General features: G+C 44.4%; 1 protein-coding gene across 1 annotated transcript in view; it reads left to right on the forward strand.

Annotated features, from left to right (window-relative positions):
* Positions 1 to 16,925, forward strand: part of CC2D2B (coiled-coil and C2 domain containing 2B) — a 102,001-nt gene that overhangs the window by 39,120 nt on the left and 45,956 nt on the right. Inside the window, exons 17-19 of the mRNA XM_074960003.1 lie at positions 12,263 to 12,410; positions 12,746 to 12,884; positions 15,364 to 15,567. Coding sequence (XP_074816104.1) covers positions 12,263 to 12,410; positions 12,746 to 12,884; positions 15,364 to 15,567 — 491 coding nt within the window. The remainder of the gene's footprint in view (positions 1 to 12,262; positions 12,411 to 12,745; positions 12,885 to 15,363; positions 15,568 to 16,925) is intronic.

The following is a 16,925-nucleotide window of genomic DNA, read 5'->3' on the forward strand; positions in this document are numbered from 1 at the left end:
CAGCCTCAGGCCTCCATCCAGACACACATGTCAAGCATATAATGATAAATTCTGAAAATCTTATTTAATCATATAAAAGAAAAGGTTCTCCTGATCCCAAAGGACCAAGCCCCAGACCCAGGTCCAATGATAACCTAGATCTTACCCAAAATACACGCTTATAGTCAATTCTTATTAACTAAACTAAAATTTATTAAAAAAGAAAAGAGAGAGAGAGTGTTGGTTAAAAGATCAATATACACAGAGACTTGAATTCAACTCTTGAGGTTCAGATACATAGCAGAGATGAGCTTATAGTTGCCAAAAGTCCTTTCAGAAATAGTCCATAGGTTATAGTCCAATGTCCATATTCAGGGTGACTCCAGTCGGTGACTGGGGTTCTCAATCCTTATGGCTTAAGGTTTCCCCCTCTTGAAACCCAAAGCAGATCTGAGATGAAGAAGGATCATGTCCCAAGGTTTTTATACATTTCCAGCAGCCTTTTGGCCTGAGAAAACAATAGGCTTAACTTTTCTTCTCCTAAACATCATGGCAATTATTACAGGGTAATTTATCCATTAAACAGTTCAGCTACAGGTTACCACAACCTTCAAAGAGACATATTGACAATAATACAATTTCACTCAAGTGTCTTCCTAAATGTTAATACTCCTTTTTTGATCTTTGAATCAAAGCAATAGCAGTAGACAAGACTTGTTTGCTTACATCACAAGATCTGAACAAACATCTACCCTTCTATCTCTAACAATGCAGACTTGCATTTCAAAGCTCTAATCGTTTACATATCTTCCTAACCCGTCCTTAAAGTTTGGCCATGGATCAGGTCAGTCTGTGAGTTAATTAACTCTTCCTGGCCTTGTCACCTTTCAGTGAGATATTATATTATACTCATAGTGTCACACCCCACTTACCCCTTCTTCATATAGAGCAGGGTGGGGACAGGACGTAGAGCGCTTGCTGGCTGCAGCTGCTATCTCAACTTCCTGATCTTTTTAAAGGCAATGTACTTAGAATGGTGTCAGGGTATGTCTACACTACGAAATTAGGTCAAATTTATAGAAGTCAGTTTTTTAGAAATTGTTTTTATATAGTCGATTGTGTGTCCCCCCACACAAAATGCTCTAAGTGCATTAAGTGCATTAACTTGGCGGAGTACTTCCACAGTACCAAGGCTAGCATTGACTTCCAGAGTGTTGTACTGTGGGTAGCTATCCCACAGTTCCCGCAGTCTCCGCTGCCCATTGGAATTCTGGGTTGAGATCCCAATTCCTGATGGGGCAAAAAACATTGTTGCAGGTGGTTCTGGGTACATGTCGTCATGCCCTCCCTGCCTCCGTGAAAGCAACGGCAGACAATCGTTTCACGCCTTTTTTTCCTGAGTTACCTGTGCAGACGCCATACCACGGCAAGCATGGAGCCCGCTCAGGTAGCCGTCACCGTATGTCTCCTGGGTGCTGGCAGACGTGGTACTGCATTGCTACACAGCAGCAGCAACCCATTGCCTTGTGGCAGCAGACGGTGCAATAGGCCTGATAACCATCTTCATCATGTCTGAGGTGCTCCTGGCCGCCTCGGTAAGGTCGGACAGGAGCGCCTGGGCAGACATGGGCGCAGGAACTAAATTAGGAGTGACTCGACCAGGTCATTCTCTTTAGGTCCTACTGGCAGTCCTATTGTACCATTTTATGGTGAGCAGGTGGGAGATGAGGATGGCTAGTAGTCCTACTGCACTGTCTGCTGCCAGCCAAAGATGTAAAAGATAGATGGAGTGGATCAAAACAAGAAATACACCAGATTTGTTTTGTATTCATTTGCTCCCCACTCCCTCCCTCTGTGAAATCAACGGCCGACAATCGTTTCGGTGAGTTCTGTCAGGGACACCTTGAAAAGTTTAATAGAGATTCAGTCCTGCCTGAAATACAAGGGGAAGGGATAGCTCAGTGGGTTGAGCATTCGCCTGCGAAACCCAGGGTTTTGAGTTCAATCCTTGAGGGGGCCATTCTGTGTGACAGTTCTTTTTCTTTCTCCTTGATGTAAAGCCACCCCCTTTGATGATTTTAATTCCCTGTAAGCCAACCCTGTAAGCCATGTCGTCAGTTGCCCCTCTCTCCGTCAGAGCAACAGCAGACAATCATTCCACGCCTTTTTTTTGTGCCGACGCCATACCACAGCAAGCATGGAGCCCGCTCAGATCACTTTGGCAATTAGGAGCACATTAAACACCACGTGCATTATCCAGCAGTATATGCAGCACCAGAACCTGGCAAAGCGAAACCGGGCGAGTAGGCGACGTCAGTGCGGTGACGAGAGTGATGAGGATATGGACACAGACTTCTCTCAAAGCACGGGCCCTGGCAATGTGGGAATCATGGTGCTAATGGGGCAGGTTCATGTGGTGGAACGCCGATCCTGGGCCCGGGAAACAAGCACAGACTGGTGGGACCGCACAGTGTTGCAGGTCTGGGACGATTCCCAGTGGCTGCCAAACTTTCGCATGCATAAGGGCACTTTCATGGAACTTGCTTTCCCCTGCCCTGAGGCACAAGAATACCAAGATGAGAGCAGCCCTCACAGTTGAGAAGCGAGTGGCAATAGCCCTGTGGAAGCTTGCAACGCCAGACAGCTACCGGTCAGTAGGGAATCAATTTGGAGTGGGCAAATCTACTGTGGGGGCTGCTGTGATGCAAGTAGCCAATGCAATCAAAGATCTGCTGATATCAAGGGTAGTGATCCTGGGAAATGTGCAGATCATAGTGGATAGCTTTGCTGCAATGGGATTCCCTAACTGTGGTGGGGCCATAGACGGAACCCATATCCCTGTCTTGACATGGGAGCACCAAGCCGGTGAGTACATAAACCGCAAGGGGTACTTTTCAATAGTGTTGCAAGCACTGGTGGATCACAAGGGACGTTTCACCAACATCAACGTGGGATGGCCGGGAAAGGTACATGACGCTCGCATCTTCAGGAACTCTGGTCTGTTTCAAAAGCTGCAGGAAGGGACTTTATTCCCAGACCAGAAAATAACTGTTGGGGATGTTGAAATGCCTATAGTTATCCTTGGGGACCCAGCCTATCCCTTAATGCCATGGCTCATGAAGCCATACACAGGCAGCCTGGACAGTAGTCAGGAGCTGTTCAACTACAGGCTGAGCAAGTGCAGAATGGTGGTAGAATGTGCATTTGGAGGTTTAAAAGTGCGCTGGCGCAGTTTACTGACTCAGACCTCAGCGAAACCAATATTCCCACTGTTATTACTGCTTGCTGTGCTCTCCACTATATCTGTGAGAGTACGGGGGAGATGTTTATGGTGGGGTGGGAGGTTGAGGCAAATCGCCTGGCTGCTGGTTACGCGCAGCCAGACACCAGGGTGGTTAGAAGAGCACAGGAGGGCGCGGTGCGCATCAGAGAAGCTTTGAAAACCAGTTTCATGACTGGCCCAGGCTACGGTGTGAAAGTTCTGTTTGTTTCTCCTTGATGAAACCCTCCGCCACTTGGTTCACTCTACTTCCCTGTAAACTAACCACCCTCCCCTCCTCCCTTCGATCACCGCTTGCAGAGGCAATAAAGTCATTGTTGCTTCACATTCATACATTCTTTATTAATTCATCACACAAATAGGGGGATAACTGCCAAGGTAGCCTAGGACGGGTGGTGGAGGAGGGAAGGACAAGGCCACACAGCACTTTAAAACTTATTGAATGCCAGCCTTCTGTTGCTTGGGCAATCCTCTGGGGTGGAGTGGCTGGTTGGCCGGAGGCCCCCCCACCGTGTTCTTGGGCGTTTGGGTGAGGAGACTATGGAACTTGGGGAGGAGGGCGGTTGGTTACACAGGGGCTGTAGCAGCCATCTGTGCTCCTGCTGCCTTTCCTGCAGCTCAGCTGTACGCTGGAGCATATTAGTTTGATCATCCAGCAGCCTCAGCATTGAATCCTGTCTCCTTTCATCATGCTGCTGCCGCCGCCTTTCAGCTTCAGCCCTCTTTTCAGCCCGCCACCTCTCCTCCCGGTCATTTTGTGCTTTCCTGCACTCTGACATTGTCTGCCTCCACGCATTTGTCTGTGCTCTGTCAATGTGGGAGGACAGAATGAGCTCAGAGAACATTTCATCGCAAGTGCGTTTTTTCGCCTTCTAATCTTCACTAGCCTCAGGGAAGGAGAAGATCCTGTGATCCTTGAAACACATGCAGCTGGTGGAGAAAAAAAAGGGACAGTGGTATTTAAAAAGATACATTTTATAGAACAATGGGTACACTCTTTCACAGTAAGCCTTGCTGTTAACATTACATACATAACACGTGCTTTCGTTACAAGATTGCATTTTGCTTCCCCCCCACTGCCTGGCTAACCCCTTCCCCCCTCCCTGTGGGTAACAGCGGGCAACATTTCTGTTCAGCCACAGGCAAACAGCCCAGCAGGAACGGCCACCTCTGAATGTCCCCTTCAGAAAAGCAACCTATTTCAACCAGGTGACCATGAATGATATCACTCTCCTGAGGATAACACAGAGAGATAAAGAATGGATGTTGTTTGAATGCCAGCAAACATACACTGCAATGCTTTGTTCTACAATGATTCCCGACTACGTGCTACTGGCCTGGCATGGTAAAATGCCCTACCATGGTGGATGGAATAAGGCTGCCCTCCCCAGAAACCTTTTGCAAAGGCTTTGGGAGTACATCCAGGAGAACCGCAAATGCCAGGGCAAATTAATCATTAAACACGCTTGCTTTTAAGCCATGTATACTATTTAAAAAGGTACACTCACCAGAGGTCCCATCTCTGCCTGGCAGGTCTGGGAGGCAGCCTTGGGTGGGTTCGGGGGGTACTGGCTCCAGGTCCAGAGTAGAAACAGTTCCTGGCTGTCAGGAAAACCGGTTTCTCCGCTTGCTTGCTGTGAGCTATCTATAACCTCATCATCATCATCTTCCTTGTCCCCAAAACCTGCTTCCGTGTTGCCTCCATCTCTATTGAAGGAGTCAAACAACACGGTTGGGGTAGTCGTGGCTGAACCCCCTAAAATGGCAGCTCATCATAGAAGCGGCATGTTTTGGGCTCTGACCCGGAGTGGCCGTTTGCCTCTCTGGTTTTCTGGTAGGCTTGCCTCAGCTCCTTAAGTTTCACATGGCACTGCTTCGGGTCCCTGTTATGGCCTCTGTCCTTCATGCCCTGGGAGATTTTGACAAATGTTTTGGCATTTTGAACACTGGAACGGTGTTCTGATAGCACAGATTCCTCTCCCCATACAGCGATCAGATCCCGTACCTCCCATTCGGTCCATGCTGGAGCTCTTTTGTGATTCTGGGACTCCATCATGGTCACCTCTGCTGGTGAGCTCTGCATGGTCACCTCTGCTGATGAGCTCTGCGCTCACCTGCAGCTTGCCATGCTGGCCAAACAGAAAATGAAATTCAAAAGTTCGCGGGCCTTTTCCTGTCTACCTGGCCAGTGCATCTGAGTTGAGAGTGCTGTCCAGAGCACTCTGGCATAGCTCCCGGAGGCCAATACCGTCTAATTACGTCCACAGTACCCCAAATTCGACCCGGCAAGGCCAATTGCAGCGCTAATCCCCATGTTGGGGATGGAATAAGGAAATCGATTTTAAGAGCCCTTTAAGTCGAAAAAAAGGGCTTTGTCATGTGGATGAGTGCAGGGTTAAATTGATTTAACGCTGCTAAATTCGACCTCAACTCCTAGTGTAGACCAGGGCTCAGTGTACTTAAAGGGGCAATGCGCATCTCTCTCTCTCCCACACACAGGATGTATGTCTCTGTCTCTGTCTGCCATTCTGTCTCCCTTCCCTCCATTCGTGCTGCCTTGTAGAGTGTGAGGCTACATTAACAACGTGTTAACCCTTGAGGGCTCAGCCGAATGCTAGTTCACCATTTAGCAATAAGGCATTTCCTGGGAAATATCCCACCCTCTTCCACCCTCTGACTTCACCACCTCAACCAAGCTTCACAATCGTCATTGCTGTGTACAGTATTAAATTGTTTGTTGAAAACTTATACTGTGTGTGTGTGTGTGTGTGTGTGTGTGTGTATATATATATATATATATATATATATATATATATAGTTTTTTTGTCTGGTGAAAAAATTTCCCTGGAACCTAAAGTTTACATTAATTCTTATGGGGAAATTGGATTTGCTTAACATCATTTTGCTTAAAGTCGCATATTTCAGGAACATAACTACAACGTTAAGCAAGGAGTTACTGTATTTAGTATTTCTCAGAGTTGTGTCAGAGTGAAAGCACTTTGCATTACTCTAACACTTAGACCTTCCTTTGAAATGCCCTTTCTGGAGCTCACTCTGCCATGACACAGACACTTGGTGGTTCCTCTTCATTTGTTCTCACAGGCAAAATGATGACCATTCATCATCCAGGGTTTTCCTGCTGTTTGATGCTTCTTTCTCTACTTATCCAGTTTGATTAATACCTCACTGAGAGAAACACATCAGAAGTTTGGCCTCTTTGAGCAGTGTCCCTATGGTTGCTCCACTTCAGGTGCACGTGCACTTCTTGAGTCCTTGATCGAAGATTTTATGTTAGCAGCATCTGTTCAGCCTGCACATGCATTCTGTGAATCCTTGTGCCATTCACCGAGGCCAGACAGGGCTGCCCGGTGAACCATTCTATGTTCCTAATCAACCATCTCAGCCTGCGACGGAGCCTTAGCATGTCTACCTTGAGCATGCCTTGTCTATCTCATGTACAGTTTCTTATGGTTGGTTGTTTAGGATTAGCTTAGTGTAGTTTCATTGTTAGTAGATAGTTTATAGTTAGTTAGTTAGATATAAGTAGTAAGAAGATTGATTTGTTTCCTTTCTCTCCCTTTGGGGAGTGTTATTCTCCTGATATGGTGTGCCTGGCTCGCCTCTCCTGTTGAGAGGCTATACCTGTTAGTGACACCCATTCCTAGTATATTTGTTTGAGGAAGTCTCACATCTCCCAGAAGTGCAACTTCTGACTGGCCCTCACATCCAGGGCAAGGAAGAACAGTGTGATTAAACTGAGAACTGAGACTGTTCATGATGGAGTACTCCCTTTTACATGCTTCTGAGTCAGGTCAGGAGATCCCTCCACCCCCAGTCAGCCCAGTACATCTGTCTCTGGATAGATCAAATGGCCCCTTAGCCTCAGTGCAGGTTTTCCTTAAGAAAAGGAAGGCTATGGAAACTTCAGAGAAAGCTTTGAAGAAGAGGCACTCGGACACTCTCATCATAAGGAGCTCGTTCTTAAATGGCCCCAGTCCTCTGCTAGATTCACAGTCTCAGAAGCCTCGACCTCTTGGCTCAGTACCGTAGAGGCAAAAGACTCCTCCTGTACTAGCGGGGCTGGAAAGTCCTGAAGCTCTAAAGAGAAACACATCTCTGATAGGGTTCTGGTACTGTCTACGAGGGACAAGGTGGGCATGGAAAAGCACTCCAAACAGTTATCTTCTCGCATAGCCCCACCATCAGTACCTACCCACTCAGCACCCATGGTACCAGGCAAATCACAGTGTCGGTATATTCCCAGTCAGTGGTACAGTCTTCTTCGGCGACCAAGTTGGTACCAAAGCCTTACTTAGTACCACAAGAATTAAGGGCTTGTTTATGATGGATGAACCAGAGTTCCCATTGCTCATGTGTACTGAGTGCCTCTGGGTACTTGAGACACTGATTTCCAGATTACCATTGTCTTCCGATTCTACAGGACTCTCCATGCTTTTTCACGGTTGTCCCCCAGTTGGAGGATACTGAGGAAGATGAAGAAGACTTCTGGTTCTTTTCTATTTCTGTACATGGTGCTTCTACACATCCCAGGGCTGCTTACCAGTAGCGATTCACTAGCCCACCAGCACTATTACATAGGGAGGCTGGAATTGGACAGTCCTCTGCCCCATTCAAAACTGAGTGAGAGCAGGCACATATCGGCCAGAGAGGGGGTGCTTGTGAGTGTCAGGTACCAACTCTATTATACTATGGTACCAGGAGTGAGGATCTTCAGACCGACCCTGATCCACAAGGGCGGTGGAGAGGCAGTAAAACAACTGAGGCAAAGGCAGCCACGGAAACAACAGGCAAGATTTTAACTGTTTTATTGTGTAAAGGCAGAGGCCAAAAGGTGTACTGAAAGGACTCTTGAATGCTCTATAGGTAAGAGAGACCTGGGAGAAAAGGCCCTGACTGACGGGGCAAGAAAAAGAGTATGCCCTGACTGAAGGGGGGCAGAAAAGGACCGAGGGAAGAACCACTGCCCCAATCCTGTCTGAAAGGGGAGGTGTATAATGGGGTGGACTAGGTATAAGGGCCCCCTGCTGGAGGCCTCATAGCCCTGCCTTACCCCGCCCCAGAAAAGAACAGAGGAGAAGTCCTCCTGGCAGCCTAGAGTGGCTGCAGAGGAAGCAGCCAACCAGAGAGGCTTCTGGAGCAACCAGTCAGGGGCCAGAAGGGCCATGTAAAAGGAAGCAGCAGAGACAGAGCAGTCAGTTGTTGCCTGGAGCTTGAAGAAGGAGGCCTGGGTGCCTGGCTGGCTGGAAGAGCAACTGGACCGCGGACAGGTCAATGCAGGCAGGCTGAGCCCAGGGGATTGAGTCCAGAACCTAGCCAGACCAGGCGAGGATACCGTGATGGGGCCCTGCTGGTCTAGTTGAAGACTGAGGCTAGGCGAGGGCTGCCAAGAGGACACCAACTGAGGGTATCAAGATGGGCTCCTGTTGGGCTGTTAAAGAATGCAGTGCCTCCAGAAAGGAAGCCTTGGTGCTATCGCCCCATACCAGGGCTGTGAGCAAGAACTATAGACTATATACACTGGAAGGGGGGAATAGTGTGTCTGCTGAGTCACCGAAGACTGGCCGAAAGAACCAAAGGCTGAGGGGGGGTGAGGGCACTCGCGAGAGGCAGGTGCCACCCCATTGTAAGAACAGAAAAAGCTCAGACCTGACCAGAAGGGGGTTCCCGTGAGAGGTGGGTGCCGCCGCATTCAAAACAGTGTGATTGCAGGCATATATCGGCCAGAAAGGGGTGCTCACAAGAGGCAGGTGCCGATGCCATTACAGCATCATACAGATTATAACATCAAGCTATAACCACTTTATGTCCCTCCCTCTCTTTCCCTGTCCCTCTTCAGGGACCTTTCTCACAAGCTTTTATTGAAACAAGAACTGGACTCTCTCCTTCAATTAGGAGCAATAGAGCTAGTCCCACTCCTCACAAATGGAAAGGGTGTTACTCAAAGTATTTCCTTGTGCCAAAAGAGGATGGAGACCAATATTGGATCTAAAACTACTAAGCAAATGTGTAAAGCCTCCAAAGTTCAAGATGGTGACTCTGGCAGCTATAATTCCTTCACTAGAGGAAGTAAATTTTGTTTTTGACCCTTGACCTACAAGATGCGTATTTCCATATAGCGTTACACCCATCACACATTAAATACCTATGTTTTACTATAGGCCAGAATCATTTTCAATAGTGAGTTCTTCCATCCTGCCTTTCTTTGGCCACAAGGGTATTCTCAAAGGTCCTGGCAATAGTGACTGCTTACCTCTGATGAGAAGCAATTCTAGTCGTCATGTACCTCAATGACTAGCTACTCAAAACCAATCCTACAAGGCAGTGCTGTCTTCCACTCAAACAGCTCTTTTTTCAAGGAATGGGGTCTCCAGATAAATGTATAAAAAATCCATATTAACCCTCATACAAAAAATACTGCTAATATGGGTTTTCTTTGATTTGTTGGCAGCCAGGGCCTACCTTTCCATGGACAAATTCATAACTTTGTCAGGTCTGGTCAGGGTTACGCAGGGAAGTCCTCAAACTACAATAAGAAACTCTTGGGACACATGGCAGCTTGTACCCTTGGGACTGATCATGCAAGGCTATGCCTCTGCTGCTTCCAGGGCTGGCTTAGAATGACCTATTCACCAGCCAGAGATACTCTGGACAGGCAGATCAAGTTTCCTCTCCAGGTGAGGAACTCCCTAGCCTGGTGGAAAAATCAACTCAACGGCAGTGCAGTCATTCCTTTCATTCACCCAACTCCAACTTTAACTGACAATGGATACATCACTTTTGTGAAGAGGAGTTCACCTCAATGCCCTCATGACTCAGGGCAGATGGACACCTCTGGAAACCAGTCTCCACCTCAACGTGTTGGAACTTAGGGCAGTCAGGAATGCCTGCTTTCATTTCCTACCCCTCATTGGGGCAAATAAATTAGGGTCATGACAGATATGTGGCCTGCATATCAACAAGCAGGGAGAAGGAAGATCTCCCTCCCTGTGCCCCAAAGCTATGAAACTGTAGAACTGGTGTATAGCCATCAGATCCAAATTTCAGCCATCTACCTCCCAGGTATACAAAACACCACAACCAGAATTGCAAATGGGAGTTAGACTCTCAGATTCTCCACAGAATATTCCAAAGGTGGGGACTTCCAGAGGTGGATCTCTTTATCACCTCCAGGAACAAGAAGTGTCCTCTGTTTTGCTCACGAGGAAGTCAGGGCCACCACTCTTTGGGAGACATCTTTCTCCTGTCTTGGACAAAAGGTCTGTTCTATGAGTTTCCTCCAGCACCGTTAACACCAACACTTGTGATGAATAAGATCAGACAGGACAAATCCAGGGTTATCCTTCTAGTACTGACCTGGCTGAGACAGGCTTGGTACCCTTACCTTCTTCAGCTATGCGTCCAACTGCCGTTCAAGCTTCCGACCATTACTCATTTCCTCTCCCAGGATGTGGGTTATGTGCTTCACCTTGGCCTAAGGGTTCTCTGTCTCAGGGTGTGGTTCCTCAATGGTTTGTAAGGTTATAATCCTCCTGTTCTGCAGAAGTGCAAGAGATACTACTGAACAGTAGAAAGGAGTCAATCCAAATTAATTACCTGCAGAAATGGAAGAGATTCTTCCACTGGTGTTTCCATTGCCATCTTGTGCCTGAATCTGTGTTACTGTCAGTTATCCTGGAAAACCTGTTGGAGCTAAAGAAATCGGAGTTATCAGTTAGCTTGATTAATATCCACTTGGCTGCGATGTCAGCCTTTCATCCTCTGGTTGATGGGTTCTTCATATTTGCTCACTCTGTGTCATTAATGGAATGGGGAATCTGCCCCCAGGTTAGGGACCCCACTCTGACTTGGGACCCTAACCTGGTACTTAAATACCTCATGAGACCTCCATTTGAACCAATACCAACCTGCTCTCTGCTCCATTTATGGGTGAAGACGCCCTTTTTACTAGCTATCATTTTGGCCTATAGGGTTGGGAGGATTGGGGCCTGGATGGCAGATCTCCTTCTTTGTGGTGTTCTTCATGGACAAAGTCTCTTTATGCCCACACCCTAAATTCTTACCTAAGGTTCTATCAGAGTTTAATCTTAACCAGTCCATTCATCTACCAGTGTTTTTTCCAAAACTGCATAAGGCCCTACAGGAGACCCGTTTTCATACCTTAGATGTTAGAAAGACACTGGCTTTCTACCTTGGTAGAACCAAACATTTTCAAAAGATACCTACACTGTTCATTTCATCCCAGCTAGATCTAAGGGGTCCTGAGAAGTTTGACTGGGATGGCTAACAGACTGGGGTGACAGGAATCTGTGACTCAGTTTAGCACCAGCAAATCTCTCTCTTGCTGAGGCAGGGGGTGGTAACAAGGGTAACCCACAGTCCTGGGCACACTGAGAAAGTATAACACAATGGTTTTGCCATTTTCATTCAAGTTTTTGTGACTGGCCTAGTGAGCCATGGTTCTGAGGAAGGAGCTACGCTCTGACTCAGAATCTGGACACCAAGTCCAAGAACCAATAAAGAAGGTCTCAAAAGGATTGGGACTAGGCAAGTTTTTTCAGAATTCCCTCCCAGTCAATTCCTCACTCCAGCAGATCACAAACTGCCTGTCAGAAATTTTTGCTAGATCTGCTAAGGAACTGTACATACTCCGGAAGATCTGGGGGATGAATGGCTCTCCTCCTTTAGGCCCCAGATCAAGAAAGCATCCTGATTCAGGAAAGTACTGAATTCACTTAAGTACGTGCTTATATCCTAAAGAAGTCTTGGGATGTGGGTTTGAAAGACTAGTCACTGGGGTGTGGAAGATGTATAAATTAAGATGGGTAGACCTTTAACAACAAATGGCAGGGTTGAAGGATCTGTGTACTTGGGTTCATTTTTCTGAAGATCTCAACTTTCAAAAGCTTGGGAAAAGCTAAACTAGATGGAAATTTAAATTTAATTATACTGATTAATTTTTTTCCAACAACTTTTAATTTACAGATGTACCTTTTCTTCTGGATGAAAATGAAACTGAAGAGGTGTGTCTTTTGACATCAGGAAAACTAATGTATTCCTTATCCTGGGCAGTCGATGAGGGAGGAATTCCGTTAGCCCCTGAATCTCAGAAAATAATCTCTGCTTGTTACAGGTAATAATAAATCTTATATTTCTATAAGATTGCCACAGTTTTCACTAGATAGCATCTCATGTTTAATACGATGGGAAAAGTTGTGCTAAAATATCATTTGCTTTATGGCAAGGTGTTCTGTATAATGCTAATTTACTGTAGAGCACAGTTAACCTATTTTCTGCAGATTTCTTGGGTGTTTCCATCTCTATATTTCTTGTAGTCATGACTTAGAATAAGACTGAACCTGATGATGTCTGTGAGAATTGGAAATGTTTGCTAAACCATTGTGTGTATTATAGTATATAGGAGCTAATGTATGACAAAATAAGTGAAAGTCTTGCATTCCTTTTTAGTGTGCCAAGAAACATAAATGCAGAAATAGCTACTGGACTCCTGTGGTTCACTGACCGACAGAAACTTACTGAATGGGCCAAAGAAGTCAAGATTGATCCTAATGACCCTGAGTATTCAGATTTGATGGAATTCATTATGGTAATGTTTAGCAGAGTTCAGTATTAGGAATGTGTAATAATTTATAATTGCTTCTAGAAGAAAATATGTATTGAGTCTAACATGACAGGAGTTAGGGAATTTCTAGATATTGACTACTGAAGCATTTTTCACAGGAGATCTTTGGCTCCAAGGTTATAAATAATATGGGACTGAACTGTAAGACTACTTCTGATCAAGATTTCTGAAGATGCCAAAAGAAGTGGGAGCAAAGCTGAATAATTTATGTATTTACTTGGAGCAACAAGATGAAATTGTTGCTCGCTAATTATAAGTGAGCCTATTTTTATTGTAGATTCTACTTGAATCAGATAGTTACCCCCTCTCCTTTTCTTCCTCTCATATCCTTTTCCCTTTCCCTAACTTTGGTCACTTGCTCTGAACTCTTTCTGGTCATTCTTCCTTCTGGTGTCATACCACACGATGAATCTTACCCCATTGTTTACATGAACTGCAACAGACTTAGATCATCAATCTTTGATTCTATTAAAACAAATGATGGTGAAGCCCGGGAGAGCAAATTAATAAAACAATTTGCAGTCATCTTGTGTCATGAATTTTATTCTTTGTTTCTGTTTCAAGTCTTGTCATTTCAGTACATCATTTAGAGATAGGAAGCACAAAATCTGTGGAAGGATTAGGGGTAAGGAAAACACACTGATGGGGGGAGCCTCATAGGGTTTTCCCTACTTCATTCACTCTGTGGATCTCAAGGATTCAGAAGGAAGTTAACTTTATGTATGGAAACAGGAGCTATCCTACTAGAGAGACACTGCTGTTGGTTAGGTCAGTGCTACTCAAAGTGGTGGTCTGTGGACCGGTGCCGATCCGCGAGCCATCAGCTGCTGGTCTGTGCGCACATTGGAAAAAAAAATTGCCAGTCCGCCACATCAGATAGCTTGAGAAGCACTGGGTTAGGTGATCCTACAGCTGCTCAGTAGTAGTTGCAGAGATTAACCAGGTGGAGGTCAAAAGTGGTGCAATGATAATAGCTGAAAATTACTGGGGCTCTGTGGACTTATTCTAGAGTCCATGTAATGACTTCTGATCACTGTCTGAACAGCTGACTTCACTGTGCAATTTGGGGAATTTTTCAAAAGCGAGAAGAGGCTTCACTGCTACAAACTCTAGTCTAATTTTCATTTTAAAGTTTTTTAAAGGCTAAGGGTTGTCTCCCTTGATCCCTTTGTAGATACTGAGTAGACTGCTTCAAAGGTGGTCATTTTAGACTGTGTTTCTCTGTGTAATATTTTACAACATATACTTCTAGCAAAGCATCTAGGGCAAACAGAAAAAAATATTTATCGTCTTACACTAGTAATGGGCTACATACAAAGAGAAAATGAGAATTGAACTAGGGTTGAAAGAATAACAAAAAAAACTGCTAAACATACCAGTGCTTAAGCATATTCAAGAATAAGTCTGAAATGATGCTGAGATATAAATAACTATGAATGAGCCCAATCCAAAGACCACTGAAGTCAATGACAGTCTTTCCGGCGACTTCACTGAGTTTTGTATTAGGTCCTATGTCCTTAACTATAATCTCAGACAGGATTTCTTTTACCTACAAATTTGGTCTTGAGAAATTGGAGATGTATAACCTCTTAGTGGCTACAGTAATCAAAACCACAGCCTGATCCGGCTGTGAGGGACAGCTGAATCTTACAACTAACTACTCGATCCCTTCAATCCACTCAACAGACCAGTCTGGGCTGTGATTCCACTCCAAATCAAACCTCTACTCAGGTAAACTTAGTTTACATTTTATACTCCCAGGAAGATTTATGGAATCTGTTTCCTACTAATTTCCTTGGCTAGTGGCCTGTGACCAGTGAAACATTCCATGGCATCTGCCCATTACACCTGCTCACATTATACCAAAAGAGAATGATAAAGCTTATTAAATTGATTTTATTCATTTACAAAGGCAATAAGCTAAACTTTACACTCTTATACCCATGTAACTTCACTGGAATAAGTAGGATTTCACAGGTGAAAGAGAGAGAGAGCAGAATTTGGTGAAGTATTTTAAGAAACGTCTTCATTAGAATTTCCTAGGCCAATGGATGTATACAGAGATAGTACAGGTTAGTCAGTCATTTAATTTCTGTGATATAGAAAAATGATAGGTGGATTTTTAAAGAAAAAGAACAAATAAAAATACCATACAAACTCAAATGTCAGTTTCTCCTTAAAGTTAATACCAATAGAAAAAATGTGGGCATTTGTTTACATCATAAAATCTATGCTGAAGAGAAGCCCCAAATAATAGCGATGGTATTGCAGGTCATACTGAGATGTATTGTTAGAAGTATGGGAAGTTTGCTTAGAACCTGTTGGTTCTTTGCTTGGCTCAAGCCAGTACAGTTTCACTTTATAAAAACAAATAGCAAATTTTATTAGTCATCACCCAAAAAGTTTAAAAATATTTGAACCTTGCTTTTACTTTCTCTAACAGTATGCAAGATCCAAGGAACAAACTGTGTCAAAATATTTTCGTCTTGAACAGCTGCAAGAAGAGTTTAACTTTGTTACTGAAGAAGAGATTAAAAAGTGTAAACGTTTCCAGCTGTTGCAGCTTAGGAACTCAGAGCAGTTCGATTTCTGGCATTTTCGGCAAATACCACTGTATGATAGAGAGATACCAGATGCAGTCATTCAGGTATTTAATGTTTCCACTATGATCCTTGTTTCATGTTATATATGACAATCTGAGTTTAATATTAATCTTTGATTTCTCACAGTAGTTGAATTCAACTTTCCTCTTCCTATTTGATTTCTATGTGCAGCAAGGACATGTGTAATCTTTTACATTATCATGATTTAATGCCTAAGAGCCAGATTCCAATGTCCTTATTCATGTTGAATAGCACTTCGTTACTCAAGTAGTCCTTGTTGAGTTCAATGATGTAAAGTGCTAGTCAGAGTAATGTGACCCTGAAATTTTAACACAATAAATTGGACAACGTTGCTTCAGTCTCTAGGAAATAATTGCTTTTTGTGACCTTAACCCAAGCATAGATTCTTCTAGTGCTGCTAAGAAAAAATGAGGGCAAACATAGACACTTCTTGGGGTCCTGTTATATTAGCTATCTCTGAATGCTCCTTGATTACATTTTTTTAAATAAAAATATCCAGGGATGTCTTTTGTCCCCTCTAGCTCTTTCTGATACCAAATGAGTTCTAGGCAGTGTTGGTAATTCTCCTTTAATACAACTGCCTTGGCTGGGATGATTTAGTTGGGGTTGGTCCTACTTTGAGCAGGGGGTTGGACTAGATGACCTCCTGAGGTCTCTTTCAACCCTAATCTTCTAATTCTATGAACTGCCTGTTTTGTCCTGTGGTCCTTCTTTGATCATCAGTATTCTCTCTAGGATGCATGTGTAAGTATGGATAACATAGATAGAATGCAACATGCAGTAAAGACAGTGGCCACAGAATGGGAACTTTGGAACAGTATTTCCTGTGCTCCCACAAGTATGGTTAATATCAGGAAGTGTTGGCATTATTTGCTGATGATATTCAGCTGTTTATATCTTTTGACATCTTTAATGACTTCTCCATGTTGAGCCTCTCTGCATGCTCTCACAAAGTAAACTTGTGGCTTCATCTTCATTTTCTTCAGCTAAATATCTCAGGAAATACAGCCAGAGGAAAATCCTGCAGCGTCACTCCATCTCCTCTGTCTTCCTTCTTGACTCAGACATTCCATTTGCCTCCTTTTCACTATTTCAACTTCACCTTGGCTGAAATCCTCCTCCATGCTCTCATCTTCTCTCATCTTGATTAGCTATGGCCTCCCCAAGTTCCAGCTCTCCAAACTGCAAAATATTTTGGCTCATTTTCTTAAACATATAGAGAATCATGTTTTCCTCTCAAATTTCTCCACTGGCTCCCTAGTTCATTGCAGTATTCATTTCAGAAATGCTCTACTTATTTTTAAAACCCTCCATAGACTGTCTCCAACTACCACCAGCTTTTTCTTTGTCTTTTTACACAACCTCACAACTGGTGGTTCAA

The sequence above is a fragment of the Natator depressus genome, chromosome 7, assembly GCF_965152275.1.
Source record: "Natator depressus isolate rNatDep1 chromosome 7, rNatDep2.hap1, whole genome shotgun sequence".
Classification (NCBI taxonomy): Eukaryota; Metazoa; Chordata; order Testudines; family Cheloniidae; genus Natator; species Natator depressus.